The 25,725-nt window shown below is 38.2% G+C and overlaps 2 protein-coding genes across 5 annotated transcripts in view; one reads left to right on the forward strand and one right to left on the reverse strand.

The window, feature by feature from the left end:
- AAMDC (adipogenesis associated Mth938 domain containing) overlaps positions 1 to 6,054 on the reverse strand; it is a 46,448-nt gene extending 40,394 nt beyond the window's left edge. For 2 of the 3 annotated variants that reach the window (XM_063092978.1, XM_063092977.1), the window contains exon 1: positions 5,904 to 6,054. The gene's annotated coding sequence lies outside the window, so the exon portion shown is untranslated. The remainder of the gene's footprint in view (positions 1 to 5,903) is intronic. The other variant, XM_063092979.1, reaches the window with a different exon arrangement.
- A 259-nt stretch (positions 6,055 to 6,313) lies between these two features.
- The window catches only part of RSF1 (remodeling and spacing factor 1), a 156,834-nt gene continuing 137,422 nt past the window's right edge, over positions 6,314 to 25,725 (forward strand). For both annotated transcript variants that reach the window (XM_063094386.1, XM_063094385.1), the window contains exon 1: positions 6,314 to 6,626. In XM_063094386.1, the coding sequence (XP_062950456.1) occupies positions 6,440 to 6,626 (187 nt within the window). In that variant the 5' untranslated portion in view covers positions 6,314 to 6,439. The remainder of the gene's footprint in view (positions 6,627 to 25,725) is intronic.

Consider the following 25,725-nt stretch of genomic DNA (forward strand, 5'->3'; position numbering starts at 1 on the left):
ATTAAAGACTAATATATATATAATTCCCGAAACTATAAAACCACTAAAAGAAACATAGGGGAAACACTTCAGGAAGTAGGACTGGGGAAAGACTTTATGAATAAGACCCCAAAAGCACAGGTAACAAAAGAAAAATAAACAAATAGGATTATAACAAACTAAAAAGCTTCTGCACAACAAAAGAAATACTTAACAGAGCAAAAAGACGACCTACAGAATGGGAGAAAATATTCATAAACTATGCGTCTAACAAGGGATTAATATACAGAATATACAAGGAACTCAATTTAGCAGTAAAAAAACAAGTAGTCCAATTAAAAAATGGCAAAAGAGCTGAATAGTCATTTCTCAAAGGAAGATATACAAATGGCCAACAGACACATGGAAAAATGTTCAACATCACTAAGCATCAGGGAAATGCAAATCAAAACCACATTGAGATATCATCTCATGCCAGTTAGGCTGGCCAGTATCAAAAAGAGAGAGTATAACAAATGCTGGTGAGAATGTGGAGAGAGGGGAGCCTTCCTACACTGTTGGTGGGACTGTAAATTAGTGTATCTGTTATGGAAAACAATAGAGGTTCCTCAAACAACTACAGATAGAACTGCCAGATGATCCACCAATTCTACCGCTGGGTGTATACCCAAAGGAATGGAAATCACCATGTCAAGGGGACACATGCACTCCCATGTTTATCGCAGCTGTATTTACAATAGCTAAGAGTTGGAACCAATCTGCATGTCCATCGACCAAAGACTCGATAAGGAAAATGTGGTATATACACATGGTGGAATACTACTCTGCCATAAAAAATAGTGAAATTTTGCCATTTGCAGCAACATGGATAACTTAGAGAAAATTATGTTAAGTGAAATAAGCCAGGTATAGAAAGAAAAATACTGCATGTCCTCACTCATAAGTGGGAGATGGGAAAAAAAAGAAAAGAAAGAAAGATATAGCAATCACAATAATTCCTTGAACTCTCAAAAGGAGACAACGGAACCAAGGAAACAGGTGGGAAAGGAAGAGAGAGAAGGGGAGGAAGGGTTAGGGAGACATTGTTAAAGGGCCACAAAAAATGTTTACATTGTGTAATGATAAAATTTAAAAAATAAAATAAAATAAAATCCTGGTGAAGTTGGATTTCTTATTAAAAAAAAGATCTATTCTGTTCATTAATCTAGGCACTCATTCACTCATTTGCCTCCACATGTACATTTTACGTCATAAGTCAACACACATACATTTCATATATTTATGTATGTATATATACTTCATAAAATATACTTATAAAATAATACTTATCCTTAATATATGATATAGTGTGATATTTTCTGTTCTATTTTTATTCTTTTTTGTTTTTAATATAATTGTCTTGATCCACCAAAATGATTTCAAACCCGCTATTGGGTCAAAAAATATTGCTATAGGCTAGGGTTATATTCAAAATACTATATTTAATGATGAAGATAGCATGAGCATTAACTACATCAAAATGGAAGTGGAGTGCTGGAACAAAGTCTGCTGTGTCTGTATCAAATATTCAGTTGCTGGGAGTTGTTGGAGAGATACTGGGTAGCTAGTGTGGGAAGTGTACTTAGAGGCTCAGGGCAGGGGGTATTCTGAAACTGGCATGTAAATGCTGTATGTTAATTTTTTAACAACCAGTATAGCCTGTCTGGTCCATACCAGTGAATATCAGTCCTTGGTGTATAGGATATCAAACTGCATAACGTGATCCCTGCCCTCAACTATCTAATAGTAATGTTAAAAAACATAGAGACATGTTCTAGCCAGCCACCGAATAAATTCCCAAAACAAAAAATGTGTATACATAGCTATAACAACAGGTATAATACACTGTAATATAGGTAGTCCTCCATCACTATTTTTCTTTTCAGTAAAAATCTTTATTTCATCAGAGAAACTGATCTTAGCCATACTTTTAAGAGAAAAGAGTAGACTAATACATAACTCTTAAGAAAAAAGATGGTCAATAAGACACTTCTAAAAGTGCCTTCATCAGTAAATGGAATTCTATTGTAACACAGAATTCAGTTATTATCTAGAGAAAGAACCAGAAAATGGCTGGTTTAAGTCTTGTTTATATTAGGACTTCCTTTTGTTTTCGTACATTTTCTTATTAAAGGATCTTGAAGAGCATAAACTCCTATTTTTGTTGGCAATTAATAGTTTTTTCTTTTTTAAAAGATGACCGGTAAGGGGATCTTAACCCTTGACCTCTTGACCTGGTGTTGTCAGCACCATGCTCTCCCAAGTGAGCCAACCAGCCATCCCTATATAGGATCTGAACCCGCGGCCTTGGTGTTATCAGCACCACACTCTCCTGAGTGAGCCACCGGCCGGCCCTTAATAGTTTTTTCACTATATATAACATACATCCACACACTGCCAGCTGTATTATCTCTTTTTAAAAGCGAATTTTAAACAATTGTAATAGGAATTCCCCACACTGAACTCAATTCACCTCAATATACACTCACCAAACTTATAGTATCTGTAAAAAAAATTGTGTTAACAAATGCAAACTTAACATATGAGGGAGAAGGAAATGTACATAAACTATTCTGGTAAAAGGCAGACTACTACCAGTGCTATTTGGGAATAAAACTAATACAAAATTGAAGCATAATTACAGTTTCTAAAATTAAAAATTTTTTTTGGCAGGGTACAGGGACTGAATTCTGGACTTGGTGTTATCAGCACCATGCTCTAACCAACTGAACTAACTGGTCAGCCTCCAGCATAATTACATTTAGTCGAATGCACAGATATTGTTTACAGTTCAATGAGTTTTGACAAATAAACTTACCAAATCAACATACAGAAAGTATCTGAAAGTCCCCTTGTGCTCCTTTCTAGTCAATCCGCTTCTAAGCTCAAAGGAAACCACTATTTTGATTTCTATTTCCACAGATTAGTTTGACCTTCATGTTAATGGAACTGTACAGTAACATCTTTTGTGTCTGCCTTCTTTCATGCAATATGTTTTTGAGATTTACCAATGTTGTAATGTCTATCAATAGTATGTGTTAGTTTGAGTAGTAGTCTATTGTAATATATCACAATTTATCCATTCTTCTGTTGATGAATATTTGGGTTGTTTTTGACTTTTTGGTATTTTAAATGAATTAGTCATTAATTCTTTTTTTTTCTTTTTTTTTTTTAAGATTTTTTGTTTGTTTGTTTTTGGTGGCTGGCCAGTACAGGGATCCAAACCTTTGACTTTGGTGTTACAAGGCTGTGCGCTAACCAATTGAACTAACTGGCCGGCCCTAGTCATTAATTCTGATCGAGAAAATTAAGAGTTTTTATTTTCTTCCTAAGAGGATGTGAAATTTGAACTATCTTAAGAAATTTCTTATTCACAAAGTTGAACTGAGTTTAATTTAATGCTTGTTTAAAGACTTCTTCATGGCAATAGCAATCAATCAATCACAGGTTTAAAAAACAGCTATTTTTTTCTACCTTTACATTCCAGTCTGATATATATAACTCAGTTATTTAACTATATGAATTGGGATTAGACTCTTGTAACTCACAATTTCTCTTAGCCCAGAAAGGCAAGAAGAAATGGTAGTATTACAGTTGTGAGTCGTTTTATTTTCTTTTCAAGAACAGCCTTGGTGAAGGCATGACCTAAACCTTGCTTTGTGGTAAAACAACTCTTATCTTTTGGGTGGATATAACTTTCTGACGGCCAAGGACTTTGTTCCCGTGCCAATCTGGATTAGAAAAGGCAGAAACTCTAACCCTACTTATCAGTCCCCCTTCGAATAATGCTGTAAGCACTGAGAAAAGAAAACTATAGTAATAATGCTTTAATTTCTTTTTTAGAATGTTATTTTACAACTTCATGGAAGAGTGGGAGGTGAGGTGTTGGAAAAGCTGAAAGCAAAGAGAAAGGAACTGGTGGGTAAGGTTCACACAATGACATAATTAAATTTTTCTTTTGGTTTGAAGATTCTTTCCATAGAAATTCCTTCACAAAGATGTAATTTTATTTTAAGTATTGTGTACCTGGCTTTTATTTAAGATCAATTAAGTAACGACTATGTGTGACTACGTTTGTTTTTTTTTTTTTTAAATCTCCATAAAACTTGTTAAAGATGTGCTCTGGGTCAGATTTTTCTTAAACTGGGTCTTCAGGTCCCCAGGGTCTAGAGATACAGCATATACTTGGCAGTTTGAGAATTCTATCAAAATGTTTTAGTTTATTTTGGATTTCATTTCAGTGATAGCTTAAAAACAGTATTTTACTACTCATTAAATTAAAACCTCTTTTGCAATAATTCACAACCATACTATATTTTGCTAAAATAAGACTTTTTTTTTGGCTGGCAGGAATGGGGATCCCAACTCTTGTTGTTACCAGCACCATGCTCTCCCAAGTGAGCTAATCAGCAGGCACATTAAAGTAAGACTTTAATTTCTGTTTTTATAACTTTTTTATTGTGGTAAAATATATTTAACATAAAATTTACCATTTTAACCACTTTTAAGTGTATACTTCAATAGCATTAAGTACACTTACATTGTTGTTTAGACTTTAATTTCCTACATCAATATTTCTTAAACTGGAATATTCTAAAGTATTTGCCAAGTTTCACAAGATTTTTTCCTTTTAAAATGGTTTTACTTAGAATAGTTATTCCAGGTAATAAATTCCTCTTAAAATATAGAATTTTTCTCTCATGATAAATGAGTATTCCTTCTTTAGATAATGAGAATGATACAGACCATTATAGTTTTTCTCTCTTTTCCCCTTTTTACATGAAAACGCAGAATAAAATTCAATGTTTAACTGTGTGTAATCATTTTTCCTGTTCCTGATAAAATTGTTTTAATCTCCTTTAAATAATAAATTTTTCTATTTTACATGGTTTGTGTTGTATCTTGTTTCAAATTCTTTTTAGGAAGTAGGTACTATGTAAGATTCAACTGCACTCTGATTGGCTCAAAGTAATAAATTGTAGACTAAATAAATATAGCTGAATTAAGTCTAAATTATAGGAACTCCTTTCGTTGATAACAACAACCAATACGGTATTTTTAAAGTACTTACAATGTGCAGGGCATTGTGTTAATACTCACTTTACTGTGAATTATCTAGCAAAACCCTATGATGTAGGTACTAGTATCACTACATTTTATAGAAGTTCAAAGAGGTGAAGAAATTTCTGCAATGTCATGAAGTGGTCTTGTTAGGACTCAAGTCTAGCTGAATGCACAGCTCGGGCTCCTAACCACAAAGTATACATTCCTTCCCAAGTTGCACATTCTACTTTACATCATTGGTGGTTTTTCTCTCGGATTCGTTGTGGGAGAATGTTCACTGCTACTCCCAACGAAGTGGAACCCTGCCTTCTAACAAACTTTTTGCTGTTCTACCGTACCTATCATGTTCGCTTTCTTAGTGCCGTCCTAAATGACCCTCCCACTCTGTCCCCCCCAGAGTCTCTTCCTTTCAGACCCTAGTCCCTCAACAGAGCCCGTCCCCCTCACCCCTGGTAACCTCAGCACAGCCCCTCCCCTCATGCCCCCTGCAGAGCCTGGCCCTTCAGATCCTTTTCTCCCAAGTGGGCCCCTACTTCTCACTCTGGTGATCCCCGCAGAGACCAGTTCCCTCAGGCCCTTGTTTCCCCTGCGGTTCTTGTACCCCAGCAGAGAACAATACTTCTCAGCAAACCTTCGCAGAGACTTCCTACAAAGGTCCCATCCCGACCTCTCATCTTAATGAGAGGCATCTCTCTACCTTTCCCCTTCCCAACTCCCTCTCATAATCGTGCTTTTCCCCCCTGCTTCTTATCCGCTCTCTTCAACTTGCCCCACCATCTCGTGGCCCAATTGCAGTTCCTGGATTCCCCTCGAAAACTCACCAGCCGCACTCTCTCCTCGGAGCTGCCTCTCTCCTCGGAGCTGCCTTCCCAGACGGTTCGGTGCTTTCCCACTCGCCTCGGAGCCTTGCCCAGCTCAACCGCCCGGAGTAAGCCCTTCGGCCGCCTGGCGCCCGAAGACCCGCCCCCTCCAAGTCTATTGGTCACCGTTCTTGAAAAGTCCCGCCTCTCCAGCGTCCAGCCCGCCTCTCCGCCCCGCTTCCCTTGTTTTCATTCCCCCTGTCACACGAGGCAGTGGCAAGCCCGAAGTGGGCGGGGAGAAGTAAGAGAGGAGGGGGCGAGAAGAGGCGGAAAGTGAAAGGAACAGAGCGCCTCTCTGTCCGCCGTCTGACTCGGTTCTCGACTGCTCCCGGCCGCCGCTGTATTGTGGGATCGCGGCGCCGTCCCTGAGACGCTCGGATCTGTAGGGGAGCCCACTCGAGAGCGCCTCCTGTCGTCCGTAAGGCTGCCCGGCCATTCCTCGGCATCCAGACTCCCCCCACCTCCCCATCGCCGCCTCCTCCATCCTCCAGTTCAAAATGGCGACGGCGGCCGTAGCGGCAGCGGCGATGGCTCCTCCGGGCTGCCCGGGTTCGTGCCCCAACTTCGCCGTAGTCTGCTCTTTCTTGGAGCGCTACGGGCCGCTGCTAGACCTGCCTGAGTTGCCGTTCCCCGAGCTGGAGCGGGTGCTGCAGGCACCGCCGCCGGACGTCGGCAACGGAGAAGGTAAGCGAGGGGCCCGAACGCCCGGCGGGAAGCGGCCCGGGCGCGCTCCTTCTCTCCGCTCCTCGCAGACGCCCCGGGCCTCCGCGGCTGTGTCCTACCCCTGGAGGGGCGCGGCTCCACCGGGCCCATCTTCTCGATCTGGCCCCGGGGGTCTTGAGTAGTGGGGAGGCGGGGCGGAGGCCCCCTAGGGCAACTCTGTCGGGCGGGGAGCGGAGGTGGGGGCGTCGCGGGCTAGGTGTGGGCTGGGGGCGGGGAGGGGTCATTGTGCTGGTAGGCCGCCCCAGGGACTGCTCCCCCGCGCTGGGGGCCGGTCCTCCACCCCTTCTCCCCGGTGGTGGCGGGGGAAGGGGAGCGCAGGTTCCGGCCAGCTTTGCGCTTTTCTCCTCCTCCCCTCCCTGGTTGTCTCCCCTCCTCCCACCAATCCTCCCGACCATCTCGGGGGAGGCTCGGCCCATCTTCTCGTGGCGCCCCCTATCTCTCTCCACCTGGGTGGGCGGGGGCCAGCGGACACTCAACTCTCCCTCCTTCTTGTGGGAACTCCCCCGAGGGAGTCGACTCTCGTCCTTCTTCCTTTCCCCTGGAGGGCCGTTTTAACCCCCAAAACTCCTTCCTCCTAGTATGGAGGTCTGCTCCTTCCCCATGGGAGGGGGTCCTCCACCATTCTCCAGTGGAGGCGGGGGGGGGGAGGCTGTTCAGCTTCTCCGCTTTGGGGAGGAGAGGGTTAATTCCTCCTCCTCCATAGTTTTCCTCTTTCCTCTCCCGACCTCCCCCCAAATAATAGAAAAGCATCTCCCCACTTTTCCAATCCCTTCCCCCTTCATCTTGGCAGCCGGGCTTAGGGAAAGAAGTCGCCCTCCCATTTGCAGGGTGGGGTGGGGTGGTTAGTGTGTAGGCTGGAGGAGGGGCTCTGACGGAGGGGGAAACAGTTGAAGAAGGTGCTTGTTGCTCATGTTTCTCTCTCCGGTGCCGCTGGTCTATTATTGGTGTTCGCAAGTGGTGCTCCTTCCACATAAGGCCACCGCGCGGGTGCAGGGCGCATGCTCTGCCCGGCCCCATTGAAACTTCCTGCTGCTGCTGCTGGTGGTTCTTCTGCTCGAGCATCTCAGAGCTGCGCCTGCTGCTTCCAGCTCTCACACTGAGCGCTTACCCTCACCCCTATTTATTTCCGATCCATGCCTCTCCTTTTCTGGCACATTTCTTCCCTCAGAGAAGGCTTTTTGTTGTTGTTGTACTCTGAGCATTGCCTTTATCTGGGAACAGCCCTTGGATGGAGAAGAAACGATTCCAAATAGGTCTTTTTTTTTTTCTCAATCCGTATTAGATGGCCAGATGGACTAGTTATCATACAAGACAGGTAGCTGTTTCCTTTCCAAGCAAACAGAGTTGGTCTACTATTCTCTATGGAAATGAAGAAGTTTCGTTAACAATATGTTTACATTGCTGAGTGTGAAAATCTTCAAAATATTATCTGTAGAGAATGTGTATGATGTTGTGGCTACCAAAGACAAAAATAGTCATTGTGAAGTAGGAATCCTTACCAAGTTGATTTTAGGAGACCTTGGGAAATAATAGTAATGTATCCGTCAGAGAGAGAGAAATATGGGAGTTTGGGGAAAGGATTGCTGGTAAATTGTTTTTGGAATTTACTTGGACCAAGTTGAAAGGCAGGCATAGGCTTCCTGGATAGCATATATTTTGGGTATTGTGTAAGATTGCTTGCCTCTCCATTCCTTTTAAGTATTTTGACTAACTTCATTTAGTTTATATTAATACCTGAAGAAAAAAATATCAGGGTCAGTTTAATACTTCTACTGCAGAGTTGATCAGTGGGCCACCAGCTAAATAAAATAGGATATAATACCATTAGTATAGTTGCTGAGGGAACTGATAATAATAGATCATGTCAAAAGGTGATCAAAGGATAATTATTAACTAATGTTACACAGTTGAAGACATTTGGCAAAGGAAAAGTCTCTGCAGGTGAAATGCCGTTACTGTGCAGGGAAAAACATTTCAGAACTTTAATGGCCGTTAACTTGTAATAGTTGATAAAAAAAAAAAAATACTGGTTTAGCTAACAAGATTTGAACTGAGTCTTTTTGGGAAGGAGTTGTGGTGTGCTAGAAAGAGTTAAAAGACATGGATTTAGTGTTGAGCACTGTAATATGTAGGTTGTAGGGCAAATCATTTAATTTACATGGACCTCAGTTTCTTCAGTAAATTAGAGATAATATCTGAGGATCAAATGAAAAAATGTTTCAAAATCCTTTCTTATAAACTAAGCACTTACAAATATTCTTGTATTACAATTTTATTAAAGGTGTTTTTCAGATAAAAGACATGAGTGCATTTGAGATTATTAGCTCTAACAAACTGAGCTAACCAGCCAACCCCTTTTTTGGAATTAAAATGTTAAATTGTTAGCATATTGTGAGCACAAGTATATGCAAGTAGTTAAACAAGTTCATGGAAAGATTCATATTATCTTTTAATTCTGTTATTCCCCAAACTTTTTGAAGTACCCTTGTAGTATTGAGCTCTTATGCTCTTGGGGAAAAAAGTCAATGTTATATTTTTTTGCTTTATATATATTTAGGTATTTTTCTTTTTATTATTTTTTGGAGGCTGTCCAGCATGGGGATCCGAACCCTTGACCTTGATGTTATCAACACCGTGTTCTAATCAATGGAGCTAATCAGCCAGACTTAAATTTAAGTATTTTTAAAAGGCAGTTCTTAGTGCCATTTTAAAAAATCCTAGTTTATAAAACTTCAGGTTTTTTCCTAGTGTGGTTAGCCTTAGAATATGCCTTAAGTATATTCTTCTAAGATGCCAGTTTAATAGTTTCTAAATAGCATTTATTGTGATGTATAAACATTTTGACATCCTTTGGAGGAAACTGTAGTTCTTTGTATTGTTCTTGTTTAAGCACTTTGTGACCTCTCTCCTAAAAATGTGTTTATATGTTTTAATTTGACATTGAGCCTTTGGTTAGAATGTTCTGTTCCCCAGAGAGTCAATTACAAAATTTGGTTTTATAAACTACTTGTTTAATTTTAATGACATAATAATAGCTGCCATTTTTTGAGCGTTTACTGTGTGTAAGCATTATCTTATTCCTTACAACTAATCTCTGAAGTTGGTACTAATTCTTATCCGGCTGTCTTCAAGAGGTTTGAGAGGTTGATCAGTTAGTGTTAGAATCTGATTTCCAACCCAGGTCTGTTTGAGTCCAAAGGCACAGAATTGTAAGACCCTGGTTCTCAAACTGCACCAAGGCACCCCAGGGTATTGTTGCCAACTTGCAGAGGTTCCATTTGATATTTTAAGTTTTCAAGGGAGATACAGTTATACTTCACTGTTGATTGCCACGTGAACTATTAGCTTGATATAGTTGATTGTTTCAACATTAGATTGTGCTACAGTCCTTTAGATGACATAGCTTTGTGAAACAGGGTTTTTAGGGGTTGCTGTGATAAAGTACTGCATGAAAATCAATGTGGAACAGGAAATAGGATAGAAGTGTGGACTCTTATTCCAAGTTTTGAGAGGTTGTGTGCAGTGCCCAATAGTAATATACATTCCTTAAGTAATTATGGTTATTTAAGGATGAAGTAAAAACATGATTTTTTTCAATTTAGGTAGATTTTTTTTTTTCACATAGCTGCAAATTACTGTACTTAATAAGTGGAACTGTTATTATTTACTGGCCAATGGCTGCTGTGAGAAAATTACTGAGACACTTAGGGTGCCATGAACCTAGAGAGTTTGAGAACTTCTGCTCAAGTGACTCTTATTGAGTTTTGAGGCTAGAAAGAACTATTTTGTCCATTTTTGCCTTTATCTAGCAGGGCAGAAAACCAAGGTGCAGAGATAAATTTCAATTGTATTCAGCTAACTATTGGTGTTGTTCAAACTGTTATTTGAAAAGTGTACCTATATGCCGAAATTACCAGCAAAAAATTTTAGATTTACAGTTGATATTAATTAGAATAGGAAAAGGGTATGCCAAATGAAGATGGTAGTTCGTCTTCTTTCCCTGAACTTTACTTTAGTCCTCCCAATTCTATGCTCTGTATGGACATCCCCAGTTTTCTCCTAACTGGAAATAGATGATTTGGGGAAAAAAAGTGGACGTTGACTTTGTGAGATTGCTGACATCCAAGTCTCCTAAGTATCTTTCCTCTCCAGCAGAGGATATTCTTTCTCAAGAGGAAGATATACTTTTTCATTCTTTAAAGATAGTCTTTGTGTGGATATTGGTTGAGGAGTTACATACATCTGATAACGATCTATTAAGGTATACTGTATATGGATAATGTGTTAAGTTTCTCATAGTTTATATTTTGGTTGGCTGAATTATTTGTATAGTATTGAATAAGTTAAGTTGAATCATTAGTTTGTGGATTTTTTTGTTTCATTTATTATTTTGCATTTAATTTAACGATTTAAAATTTAACTCTTGCAGTCAAAATGTCTAGTATATAAAAGGATATACCTTTTATATCTTACTGGAATTGTGATTTTAATTTAATATGTTCTTCCTGGTACTAATTAATTGTGTGTCAGTACTTTTTAGGTATATTTGATGAAGTGGAAAGGTGACTTACCATAACTGGGGCCATTATCTGTTGATTTAAACAAAAGATCTTACCAGGTGCGTGTACCAGAGGTTGCATGGATCCACAGTGGTAGACAGTTGGTGGTGGCATTGCTGGAGCTAGAGCCTGGTTTGGTTGAAAATGTCCAGTTTGGGCCCTTTTGCCATTGAAGAAATAAATATTTTTTAGGGCATCTGCTATAGGGAGAGAGAGAAATGTATTTCTTCTTCATCGTTTTTGGTATGTCACAGAGTTGAAGTAATCAAAACTTACAGAGGTTTGGAGGGAGGTTGTTGGCATTGTCCTTAGACAAGAGGTTATGGGGACAGAGGGACTTCTGGCTATGATGGGCCTGTTAGTGCAGACTGGCTTACTATTTTTTTGTCTTTCAATTACTAAGAAGTTTGCCTTGGAATTAAGATGTGTTAAATTCTTGCCCACACCTCACCAGTAAGAAAGGTAATTATTTATTAGGTATTCCATTCACTTAAGAAGTACAGTAAACATTATGGGGATTATTAAACAAAATAAAAGACTTATTCAAAGGCTATTTTTTCTTTGGGGTTTTATCAAGTGGAGAAGTAGTCTATACATTCTAGTCTGTAAATTATATACTAAAATTATCCCTGTCACAATTTTATGCTGAGATGTATGACTGCGTGCAGTGTGGAAAGTAAGAATAATTCAGGCCCACAGTAACATTTTCACTTGAATCATGTATTCCAGGAAGACATTTATGTGTTGCTAGATTTAAGAAAATTTCTTCCAGGGTCAAAGGTTTGGATCCCTGTACTGAGTACCAGCCATCAAAAAAAAAAAAAGAAAAGAAAAGAAAAGAAAAAGAAAAAAGAAAGAATTTCTTTGGTTCTCTACCTGATGAGTATAGTCTTAATATTATGCTTCCCCCCCCTTATTTTACTGTAGGGTAGATCCCATTATGAAAGATATCAGGATGTTTTCTATTTTCTTTTCATGTTAGAATTTTTATAATATCAAATACTGCTTGAGAGAATAATCTGGGGCTTCATTTAAAAATAAATGATTTCTTTCAACAAATGGTAATGATTATCTACTATGTGCCAGGCACACTTATATTCTTGGGATACCTTAATAAGCGAGAAAGGTAACAAACACCCTTACACTTACAGAGCTTATAGTTAGCAGCAAAGACAGGGAGGAGGGAGGCACTGAAATTCAAAAAACGTATGCTTTGGGTTTCCAAGTCACTCTGTAATTAAATCTCTTAAATAAAAGAGGAAACAGACTTAAACAGTATTAAACTGGTATCAGCTTCAAACATTATTGAATGGATTATGTAATTATTTTATGTAGACCTAAGAATAATTTCTTAGGTGAACACCTGCTTTATAAAAACTTCTTGTTTGGGCCGACCCCGTGGCTCACTCGGGAGAGTGCGGCGCTGGGAGCGCTGAGGCCGCGGGTTCGGATCCTATATGGGGATGGCTGGTGTGCTCAATGGCTGAGCGCGGTGCAGATGACACCAAGCCAAGGGTTGCGATCCCCTTACCGGTCACAAAAACAAAACAAAACAAAACAAAACAAAAAAAACTTCTTGTTTTTATCCTGAGTTTAGGGATGTGTCACTATCAGATGAATTATCATATCAGTTTTCCATTATCTCTGTGTATGTGTGTCCTTTTATGGATTACAAATGGCAAACTTTGATCCCAGCCTATTTTCCATCAATCATTTAACACAGACCTACTTTTTTCTTTCAAGTTTTGCTCTGAATTAAGTAAATTTAAATACTCATTTAAAAAATACTTATCAAGTAAATTTGGCTTCTCCCAAAATAAGTTATGTAAAATTCTGACAACAATTTTTTCCATAAATTGTGCCATTATTTATTTATTTAGTTATGCATTTATGTATTTATTTAGTTAGTTATGTATGTATGTATTTATTTATTTATTTATTTAATCTATCTATTTATTTTATCTATCTATCTATCTATCTATCAATCATCTATTTATTTATTTATTTATTGCTGCTAGCCAGTATGGGCATCTGAATCCGTGACCTTGGGGTTATAAGGCTGAGCTCTAACCAACTGAGTTAATCAGCCAGCCTAAAACATTTTATTTATTTTTATGTACCATTATGTTAATAAAAGGTAAAAATTTCTGAAGAAGCAGGGGGTGGGGAGTGGGGGTAGATGGGGGAGTTGGCATTGTTTATTATTATCTTACTAATTTAGAGGCTGAACAAGAACTAAGAGTTATTCTTAGAAGTGTATTTGCCCAAAATCAGTGTTATTTTCTTTTCATTATAAGAACATGGGTTATGAGAGAGCACACCAAGCAGAAACTGAGATCAAGAAACGAAAGCATGAGAGGAGACTTGACAGGTGCCTTCCAGCATATAGAACAGGCTCCAGCCTATATAGTTAAACAAAGTTTGCTTGAATAGTAAAATTATGTTGTGTACATGTGGCTCATATAAGCAAAAGTTCTCCAAGGAAACATTTTTAGTGAAGGTTGAGTCTATATATTTTAGACTCTAAGCCTTTCTTCGTGTATTTGTACATGTTTATCTTAATCATTTTCTGGATGGTAGGATTATGGATTTTTATTATTATTATTTTTGTTTTTTTCTTATATTCACATTTCATTTTCTATACTAATTATGTATTTCTTTAGTAATCACCCCCAATTTTTTAATGTAAAAGTAGAAGTTTTATGAAAGGAAAATTGAGTTGCTACTTTTATTTATTTACTCTTAATCTTTTTTTATTTTCATTTTTTAAAATTTTTACCGAATCATAATTGATTATATATATTTTTGGGATTCAGTGTTGACATATGTTAATCAAATCAATGTTACTAGTATGTATATTATTACAAATTGTACTTATTCTTTATGCCCTTTGTCCAATCTCTCCCTATCCCCTTCTTCCTCCTCTCTCCCACCACTGATAGCCCTAGATTTGTTCTGTCCCTCTGAAAGAGTAATGGTTACTCTGTTGATTTGTTGCCTAGATGATCTGTACAATGCTGAGAGGTGTGTTCTGGATACCGAATATTATTGTAGAGCAGGTGCTGCTTCTGTCACTCTGGAATGGGCTTTGTGGAGAGAGACATCTTCTTCTTTTCTTTGGTCTCTGCTGGAGACTCCCCTTGTGTCAGTGCACTCCAGTGGCTAGCAGACTATCTGTGTGGTGGTTGTGACGTCTAGCCACTTTTGTGGCACCATGGTTACAGTGGGGGCTGTGGTGGGCCACCCACATGGAGGTGATGTTTTTGGCATGCTCCTTGGTGCTGGTGGTGTGCTGGTTGTGGGGAGGTCCAGTTCCTGGTTCCAGACTCTGAGTCCCTGGGTGGGCCCCAAAGAGCTGGCAGTGTGCCTGGTTGTGGGTGGGCATGTCCCGGGCCCCCAGGCTGGGCCCTGAGGCGCTGGCATTGTGCCTGGATGTGGGGAGGGGTCCAGTCCCTGGCTCCATACCTCAGGTCCCCTGGAGGGCTCCAAGGTGTTGGTGGCATGCCTGGGCCGGAACTAATCTTTTGTCCTTTGCTTACTTCTAAAATGGAGGAACTTCCTGTGGGAACCAGTACTTGAACTTTGTGGTTGAGCTAAATTGCTGCTTTGCTGCTGTTTCCCTAGGGAAGACTTTTTGTGCAGCTCAGGGTTTAATGGTTGACCTTATAGGTACTTCCGGTTCTCCAGAGACCTGGTGCACCTGGGTTGTGTAGAAACTGATCTGGGTCTGAATCTTTTCATCATACTGCACCCCATGCAATTCTGCATTCCCGACCAGTTTCCTCTGAGTGGTCCTGTGCTGTTTGGAGGGTGGATTGGCTGTCCTTGCTATGTCCCATTGTTCTCCAGGTGGGCCTGTCTCCCCCACCGCCTGTGCTCCAAACACTTCCCATGGGTCGGGCTGTGCGCTGGTCCCTAGTGATGACTCACCAGCTTCTGAGTGGCTCCCCTTTTCCAGCTGTTCTGGCTCTTCACTCCTGTGTGGGTCCACAGGGAACCATTTTAGTGGTCTTGCTGTCCTGGGGGCCACCAAGGCCCTCTTTGCCCCTGCAGCCTCAAAGCAACTCCATCCAAAGGGCACAGCTGCAGGGCACAGCTGTGGCTCTTGCCAGCTCCTGCTTCATGCGCTCAGCAACTCCATCCTTAAAGTGGCTGCAGCACGAAATGCTCCGAGCAGTTTTTTCTTTCTCTGATCATGGCTTCTCCCCCTTCTTGAGCTCTGTAGGTCTTTCCTCCTCTTCACCTGAGCTCCAGTGGCCCCAGCTTGGCTGTTGTTACATTTTTATAGTTGTAAATTGGTTGATTTGTGGGAGGGAGTGACGCTGGGGACCATCTGTTCTGCCATCTTGACCGGAACTTGTATTTACTCTTAATCTTGAATTACCTCTTCCATTGAATGTTACCTTCGTCCACTCAAGTCACCCAGGTCAGAAACTGAAGTACTTTCTACTTTGTTTTCAAGTCTCATTGAGTCTATTTCTTTATCCCCTTTTACATTCAACCTCACTTTTCTATTGTCACTGCTACTGTTTGAATCATGCTGAACTGCTTGCAGATCTCTAAAGGTGTGAAAGGTTGTTTCACATCTTTATGCTTCTTCCTCATCCTCGGGGTTGAATATCCCGTCTCCATTTTCCTTTCCTTGCCTGCTCACTGTACTCCTACCCCTCCCTTATGAATCTGCTCTGTAAACACCAAGTGCTCTGTAAAGTTCTTTCTGCTTCCTCCCTCTCTCTCAAGTTAAATTAATCACTTCCACCTCTCATCCCATATGTACCCTGTTTAGATTTTATGTCACAGTATTCATACCACTTCTTGCCCTTATGGTTCTAGCCTACAAAGCAGTAAGCTCCTTGAGGGCAGGGATTTTTATCTCCAGTGACAAGTGGATAATAGCAAGTGCTTAATAGATGTTTATGAAATGAATAGTTTTTTCCCAGTTTATTATAGGACCATGTTCTGCTCTAAACCTTCTTTTTAGAATTAAACCTTATATAAAGTAAATTTTTAAATTAAACGTTTGCCCAGCATATGAGAATTTACATTCTTTCCATTGACAATTGGAATTGACATGTTGGCTAGTGTTACCACTTGAATTAAGCAGATTTTATGTCTCATTTTATTAGATGCAATATTGTGTTTAAAATAAATGCTTGTAATTGGAAGTTAAAGCCTAGTTCTGTGATAGTTTAGTATATAGGCGTGGGCAAACTATAGCCTCTGGGACAAATCTGGCCTGTCATCTGTTTTTGTAAATGAAGTTTTATTGGTAAACAGCCATGTTCATTTGTTCACGTTGTTGTCTATGGATGCTTTCATACTACTATGGCAGAGTTGAGTAGCTGTCACAGAGAACATATAAGCCTGCAAAACCAAAAGTATTTACTAACTGGCCCTTTACAGAAAAAAAATTGCCAATCCTTATTCTGGTATATGAAAAAGGAATCTATCAGGTGATTATTTCTGTGTGTGAGAACACATTTAGAACCAGTATAGTACAAATTAAGTGCCTAGAGTGTCCTGTGACTGAAAATATCAGTGGAGCAGTAGTTTCCTCAATATTTTAATATCTAATTTTACATACAATTCTTACTGTTCTTTCTTAGGCGAGTCTAAAAGCTTTTCTATTAACAGGATGATGACATTACATTGAATAATTTCTTTTACTTGAGGATAGCCATGGGTTCCTCTGCCTAATTATCATAAGGCAACCCTGGGATGGGGGCCAAGTGACATAGTAATTGGTAGTAAGGGTAGGAGTTGTTGTAACATTGCTGTTATACTGGCCTCAAAGTGTTTTCCAAGCAGACTGATTTAAGATCTGATTTGGAAGTATAGTTCCCAGGTCTTGGTGAAGATAAGGTTTGATAAATAGTGATGCAGTGTACTCAGAAGGATGTAGTTTTATTGAAGGTAGAATTTAAGAGATTTACTTAGGTTACTTAGAGGATAGAAGGTTGGGAGAGAACATACTAGACAGTAACCAATAGTGTGTGGAATTAAGTGGCTTGATCATCAGCCAGTTGAGTGTTTTACAGGAAAATGCAGTGTTGGTTATGAGGCTTTGGCATTTGATATGCTGGATATCTCAGGGAAATTATTTTGATACCCTATTCGTTTTGTTCTAAGCAACCTCTCAGATGACTCTGCAAATAAATATAATTGCCACTTTCTCAATGTTTAAGTTTAAAAGCCTTTTAGGAAAAAAAAAAGTAGATAGAATGGGTTATTCCAAATTGTAACTTGCTTTTAGTGTTTGTAGTTTTGCAATATAGCAAGATTGTAACACCTTGAAAAACTGACTAATCAGAGGTATAATGATGGTTAATTTATATTTCCATTTAGGTCTTGCCAAGCTCTCTTTTATTATAACCATAAAGGAGCCATCTACGGCAGCAATAACTTGGGCTGGCATCTAAATTCAGACATTCCATAATATTCCTCATTTTAAGGTCTTTTTGGTCCTGTAAGTTTTGACTGTGATTAACTGGTTTGTCCTTGCTGTCTTTCTTTTTGTTTTGATGGCCTTTTTTTTTTTTTTTTTTTTTGGCAGCTGGCTGGTAAAGGGATTGAACCCTGGATCTCAGTGTTATCAATACCATGCTTTAACCAACTAACAAACCGACCAGCAAATAATTTTTTTTTTTTTTTTTTTTTTGGCAGTTGGCTAGTTCGGGGGTCCGTTTTCATTTTATAACCCATCTTTTGCTCTTACCTGGTTTGGTTCATTATGATGACTTTATCTCACCCTTTTTCTCTTCTATTTTCCCGTATTTTGGACTTCCCCATTCAACCATAATTACATTCTCCATTCCCATCTTTTATAAAAATTAAAATAAATTATGAAAATGTAAAAATAAGGGGCTTTGTAGTATGCATGCTCTATCATAATTTCATAGGTTAAATGCCTGTAGTAATAATGTTATAGGTATTAGTGCTTATTGTTGAGCCAGACTCCATAGTAAAGTCTTCTACCAAGATTACTTTATTTAATCCTCACAACCACTCTATAGTACTGTTATTTTTATTTTGTAGATAAGGAAACTGAATCTAAGGTAACTTGCCTGAAGTCACACAGTGTTAAAGAGTTAGAGAAAAATTTGACGAAATGAATAGTTTGTAATGCCTGGGAATTAAAACTGGGTAATTCTGGCATCAGAGCCCTAGCTCTTAACCATTGTACTCTCCTCTCAAGTATGATTTATAATGATTGTAATTTGATCCCCAATACAGTAGTCTTCATCTGAATGCGGAGAAATGATCTGAATACTTAGGCTTCTGAGTCAGATTATAGCATTCTTTTCCACTCACCATTTTTTTTTACTTTTAATAGTTCCAATTTTATTATTAAGAGAATTATTCATAAAAGGTATGTTTGAGTGGGATACTGAAGAATATTGAAACTAAAGAAATACAAGTTCATAGGTATAGTTGAATGCCTTGAACATGAATCTTTATCTCCTCTTCATCATTGCCTAAGACAACCCTATTTGTCACACTTAGAAATAATTTTCTTCTTGGATCTTTTTTGAAATGAGACTCCATCTCCTGTAGCTATAAAATTCTGTGCAGGGTGTGTTCCCCTACTGCTATGACTCCCATTTACCCTAATTAAATAAATGGTTTTATTTTTCCTTCTAGTTTAGTAGTTTTCAACCCTTTTTATAATCATGTGATTTAATTAACTATGTCTGCCTGCACATTGGAATCATTTGAATCCCTCTGAAAAATGCTGATGCCTGGGCCTTACTGCACTCCATTAAAATCAGAATCTCTGGGGATTGAGGTCTTGGCATGAGTGATTTAATTTAATTTTATTTTTTGGCAGCTGGCTGGTAAGGGGATCTGAACCCTTGACCTTGGTGTTCCCAGCACCATGCTCTAACCAAGCGAGCTAACTGGCCAGCCCAATGAGTGATTTTAATGGGTAGTCAAGAATGCCTGTTCTCACCTTGTCCTGATACTTTTCTTCAAATTTTATCCTAAAGTCTGTTTTTTCTAGTATTAATAAAGCCACTGCAGCTGTCTTTTGTTTATTGCTTTGCATGATATATTGTTTTCTATCTTTTAAAACTCCTTGTGTCTTTGATTCTAAAGTGTGTCTCTTGTAGACAGCATGTATTTGTATCATGTTTGCATGGTCATGTTTGCATGAATCTAGTCATACAAACAGTTATAATATAGAAGTATAACTGCTATGTAGAGCAATACCAAGATGTTTTGGGAATATAAAGGAGCAAGTGTCTAACTTTTCCCAGGGAAAATTATAACATCACTATAGTTATTATGGAAATTTTAATGGTTGAATAGAAGTTGGAAAAGCATTCCAGGCAGGGAACAGCATGGGAAAAGGCATATAAGTTTGCAATGATTTGGTGTGTACATAAAATTGCAATCTGATTCTAGGCATTAGGGTTCTGGTAAGATTTGTGGTTGAGGAACTTAAGACAATGTGAGAAAATTAGATAGGGAGTTATAAATACCTTAGAAGTATTTTTTCTTTCTTTAAAGTAAAAAAATAGCAAATTAAATAAAGGCAACATGTCAATTACTGACAATAAGTTCCATAAGGAATCCATTTTGTCTTTTTCTCTGTTTCTAGCATAGTATTTAGCATACAGTAAATGCTCAAATGTTAGCTGAATGAAAGTGTCACATATTTCAAACTAGAAATAATGGGTAATTTGATGTATTTTTAGTTTTTCTTTTCATTCCTTGCTTGTTAGACATTTTTCAGGGATGTAACTCTTCTTTTATTTTTGGGTATTGCTTGTAAAGATATACATTAATTACTAGATTCTGCCCCCACACTTGTTTTTTCACTCATTTTTAAATTTAATTTTATTTATTTTTTTATTATTATTATTTTTTTTTGTCTTTTTTCGTGACCGGCACTCAGCGTGCACCGGCTATTACCCACATAGGATCCGAACCCGCGGCGGGAGCGTCGCCGCGCTCCCAGTGCCGCACACTCCCGAGTGTGCCATGGGCTCGGCCCTTAATTTTATTTTTTAATGATTTAGCTGTTTCCTCCTGGGTCCTCCCCATCTTGGGTTTTATAATAGTACCTTCGAAGCCTGAGAAGGAAAATCTTAGGGTAATCTCTCATCTTCTTTCTTGGATTATATAGTTATACCGTGTCTTAACTGCATGCCAAAGTATATGTTGTTAATCTCTGTCTTCAAAGCTTCTTACTTTTCACAGGAATCCTCAGAGTATAGTTTGAAAATTCAGGTTTTTAATTTTATTTTTATATCTTTCCCAAAACATCTCAGGGAAAAGTCATTATTCCTTTTCTGCTGTTTACCATTTTTTAAAATTCCCATCTCAATTTCTCTGAAGTGTTTTATAAAATTTCCATCACAAGCAACCTGAAATTCTCATTTCTGAAATTAAATTTTTGGGGGTTATTGGAAAAGCAGTGGGCAAACCTAGGACCTTGTTATCAGCACCACACTCTAACCGACTGAGCTAACCAACCAGCCCCTAGTAGTTGGAGAAATAATAGTTGGAAATAATAGTAAGTAATAGTTGGAGAAACAGTCACTCCTTCCCCTGGAATTCAACTCAAGTATCTCTGCTAGAGAATCTTTTAAGATTAATCAAGAATCTCTTAGCAACTTTCAACCCACACAAATAACATACGTATAACTTATATATTTCTCATCTCTACAATAAACTCAACCCACACTATATACTTGACATATATGTTTTTGTCTGTCTATCTAGAGTGGCGTTTCAATTTATTTGACATTCCGTTTGCTTCTTTGTGGGGAGAGAACAGAAAGGGTATCCAATGACTATCAAATCTCTATACCCAGCAAAACATAACAATCTCTAAAACTACAACAAATGTTTTTTGCAAATAAAAATGACAGAATAAAAAAACCCAAAGAAACAAAAAGATAAAAAATAATAATTTGAAAAAATTTGGAAAAAAAACCCCCAAAATAAAAGAAAAAAATAAAAATGACAGAATATCTCAGTTAAAGAAAGCTTTACCTATAGAGAATACAGGGCTGGCTGGTTAGCTCAGTTGGTTAGAATGTGTTGCTGATAACACCAAGGTCCTAGGTTTGATCCCTGTACTGGCCAGCTGCCAATTAAAAAAAAAAAAAAATATATATATATGTAATTGGGCACAAATGCCAAGATAGTGTACTAAAGCAAATTTTAATTACCTTAAGTACATAAATGAGGCACTCTAAAAAACTGTTCTTGAAAGTGTAACAAAAATGTTAAATGTGCACTTAATATATGTATAGCATGTACATGCATAATTTAAATAATTCACAAAAACCAAAAGAGCTGTGAAATAAGATATATTGCCATAATCTGTTAATTCAGAGTAAGCTTTTAGTAAGCTGTGAAATCAGCACAGTTAGTTCTTCAAATAGTACTCACCTGTAAGTTATTCGAATTTTGAAGTTTTTTTCATAGGAATTACACATTTCCCCTATACACACTGGGCCCTTTCAGCTGTTTTCTTCCTCAGTGTACGGAACTATTAACTACTCATTTTCCAAGCCAGTCCTGGGAATTATACTGCTTCTACTCAAAGACCTTCACATCAAACCATTCACTAAGTCCTTATCAATTCTACCTGCAAAATCTCTTTCTGAGGTTTAGCCTTTTTTCTCACTCCCCACAGCCACAGCCCCGAATCATCTCTCACAATTAATATTATAAAAACCTCTATCCGGGCCGGCCCGTGGCTCACTCGGGAGAGTGCGGTGCTGATAACACCAAGGTCCCGGGTTCGGATCCCATATATGGATGGCCGGTTCGCTCACTGGCTGAGTGTGGTGCTGACAGCACCAAGTCAGTGGTTAAGATCCCCTTACCGGTCATCTTTAAAAAACAAACAAACAAACAAACAAAACCTCTATCTGGTTTCCTTATCCTCAAGCTGCACACTGCTTTTCCAATAACCCCCAAAACTAGCCCTGTACTGGCTAGCCACACACACACAAAAAAAGTACACTCAGACCCGTAATATTATTTGAGCTATAATTAAAGTCTGATCTCACGCCATATAATTAGTGAAGGCTAGTTCCATCATCTTGAAGCACAAAATGTGACCATTTAAATAAATTATATATACTACTTAAACTAGAATTATCAGTAATGTAAACAATATGTATCTATAACAAGGAAATTAATATTATGAGATATTCTTTGTTTTCTCTGGAGTTGATAGTAGTGCACAGTATTTGCTTTAATAAGTATAATATACTCAAGCAGTATAAGAATCTTAACGAGCTTCCTCCCTGACTCTGCCTCTCAGTTCCACACCCAACCTGTCATTTTTAATTACTTTGTATTTTAGTTTCATATTGTCATTAATTTATTTTTACATTTTTTTCTCAACAATTATTTAAATTAAAATATGTGTTTTAGTAGTTTATTTGCTCGCCTCTGTTCTTGATTCCCACATTTTCCCTGGTAGATTCATTCTTTTGCTGTAGTATATCTTTTTCCAAATAGGGTCTTTAAATGGTAAACTTTGAGTTCTTGCATATCTGAAAGTATATTTATTTAGCCCACTGTTCTGACTGCTGGTTTAGATTGAATACAGTATTCCAGTGTTCAAGTAATTTCCACTCAGAACTTTGACAATATTTTGTTTTTTTTTATCTTCTAGAACCCACTTTTGTTATTGAGAAATTTGTCAGCCTGATTCTTGTTCCTTTGTGAGCATTTTTCCCTTCCTGAAAGATTTTTATGATTTTTAAAAAATCCCTGGAGTTGTGAAATTTTCTAGGATCTGCCTTTTTCTTTTAATGTCCTTCCTTTTGCTCTTACACTTTAAAAGACATTAAAATTGCAGATTTATTTGAAGCTCTCTGTGTACCTACTCTTGTTGTAGTTCTCTTCTCTCCATTCCCACAGGCAACCACTGTCCTGAATTTTGAAGTTTTTTTATTCCCACGAATACTTTTATATTAAGAGTATATATTTATGTCTCCATAAACAATACATGGTATGGATTTACATGCTTTAAAACTTTAAATGTAAATGGTATTATACTGTACACATTCCTCTGCACCTTCCTTTTTACCCCCTCAAGACTGTTTTTGAAATATGTCCATATTGATGCATGTTATCTTATTTACTTTAACTGCTGTACAGTAGTATCCATTACATGAAAATACTGTAATTTATGTGTTTTAATCAGTGGACATTTAGATTTGTTTTTGTCGTATTATTAGCATTATGGAAATGAACATTCTAGCAGCTTTGCCTAAGGGTGGAATTGCTGGGTTGAAGGATATATACGTCTTTGTTTTATCCTTGGTATAGCTGGATTGTTCTCCAAAGATGTTTTAACTATTTAGACACTTCCAGCAGTATATGAGTGTTCCCATTTATCCAGCTAATCAACATGTAGTATTGTTAGACTTTTAACTTTTTGTTAATGTGATTGTGAATTATTCTCTCATTGTGTTGCTGTGATGAGGTTGAGCATTTCTTCATGTTTTTTGGCCATTTACTTTTCCCTTCTGTGAGTCAGCTTTTTATAGCATCTCTTGTTGATACAAAGTTTAAAATTTTGTGTAGTGTAATTGTCAATCTTTTTTTTAAAACATTTATACTTTTTAAATCTTGTTTAAGAAATCCTTCTCTTTATGATGCTGAGGTCATAAGATATTCATCTGTATTTTCTTCTAAAAGTTTTGTTTTTCAAATTGTGATCTTAAACCTAATGGAATTTATTTTTGTGTGTTATATGAAATATTTTTCCTCACCAATTTGTAATGTCAATTCCTATATACCAATTTCTACATATAGGTAGGTCTGTTTCTAGGTTCACTATTTGTTACATTGATGTATCCTTCATCACATGACCTTAGTTACGATAGCTTTAAAGTAAGTCCTGCTATCTGGTAAGACAAATTCTACCTTGCTCTTTTTCAAAATACTATTGGTTATTTTCAGCCCTTACATTCTTATCTCTATTTTAGAATCAGCATGTCAAATTTCACAGAAATCCTTGGTGGGATTTTATCCTGACACCAACTGGTGTACTGTTGTATGATTGGTATACCAATTAATTGGTGTACTGATGTTAGAACCACCTGGAATTTAACTACCTGGAGCTAGCTTCAGATTACACAAGCTTAAGGGCACAGTCACCAACAAAACTCCCCCCATTTCAGACACCAGCCATGAGTGGGATTCCCAGGCCACCTGCACTTCTGACTAACTGGCTACAAATCTGAGGAGTTCCCATGACCCGCCTCAGGTTCTATAGTTCACTGCTATGACTCACAGAACTCAGGAAAATGCTATACTTATACAGTTATTGTTTTATTATAAAGGATGCAATTTAGGACCAGCCAGATGAGGAGACGCATAGGGCAAGGTCTTGGACGATCCTGGACGCAGAGCTTCCATGCCCTCTGTGTATGAAATCAGGGCATTTCAATTTCCTGGCACATCAGTGTGTTCACCAATCAGGAAGTTCCACTGAGCTTCAGTGTAACAGAGTTATTAAGGTTTTGGCCCTGTGGTTGCACTCAATTTCTAGCTCCTCCTCTCTCTCTGGATGTTGGGCTGAAATCGTGTGGCTAAAAACCTCAACCTTCTGATCTCATGATTGGTCTTTCTGGCATGGCTAGCCCCCATCCTGATAAATCCCACTTGGTTGTGGTATACAATCTTTTTCATATGTTGCTGAATTCAGTTTGCTAATGCTTTGTTGAAGAATTTTGTGTTTATATTCGTAAAGGATATTCATCTGTAGTTTTCTTGTGATATCTTTTGGATGGTTTTGGTATCAGGGTAAAAGAAAAACTGTTTCCTCCATCCACAGAACACTTCTGACATCAAATGTGTAGTTTTCCACACCAAGCAATTCTCCACTTCTCTGAGGACGCTGAGTGGGTTTCCAGCAATTTAATTTGATTCTGACACTACCAAGAGTTGGCACAGATCCACAAGTTAAGGATCATATCCACAAGACTGCCTTCCTACTTCAGATGCCAATTGCAAGTATTGGGTGCCCAGAGCACCCATACTTCTGTCTGACTTGGCTACAAATTGGAAGTTTCCACAACTCCCTCTTTAGGTTTGATAATTTGCTATAATGGCTCATAGAACTCAGGGGAACACTTTACTTACTTGACAGATTTTTTGTAAAGGGTACAAATGGTTTTTTGCTGGTTTTTTTTTTTTTTTTTTTTGTCTGTAAGTCTTTGCTGACCACATAGCAGCCCAAAGGTCTCTCTGGATTTGTTCTGATTCTAGGAGCTGCCCAATTCATGAATCATTCTTTGTTCAATTAAACTCTGTGAAATTAAAAATAAATAAGTAAATAAAGGATACAAATGAACAGCCATTTGAAGAGGTTTATAGGGCAAGGTCTGGAAGGGTCTTGAATACAGGAGCTTCTGTCCCCCAGCACATGGATGCATTCACCAACCCAGAAGCTCTCTGAATCCTGTAGTTTAGGGATTTTTATGGAGGCCTCATCTTGTAAGCATGATCCATTATTAACT

This window comes from Cynocephalus volans, chromosome 4 (assembly GCF_027409185.1).
Source record: "Cynocephalus volans isolate mCynVol1 chromosome 4, mCynVol1.pri, whole genome shotgun sequence".
Classification (NCBI taxonomy): Eukaryota; Metazoa; Chordata; class Mammalia; order Dermoptera; family Cynocephalidae; genus Cynocephalus; species Cynocephalus volans.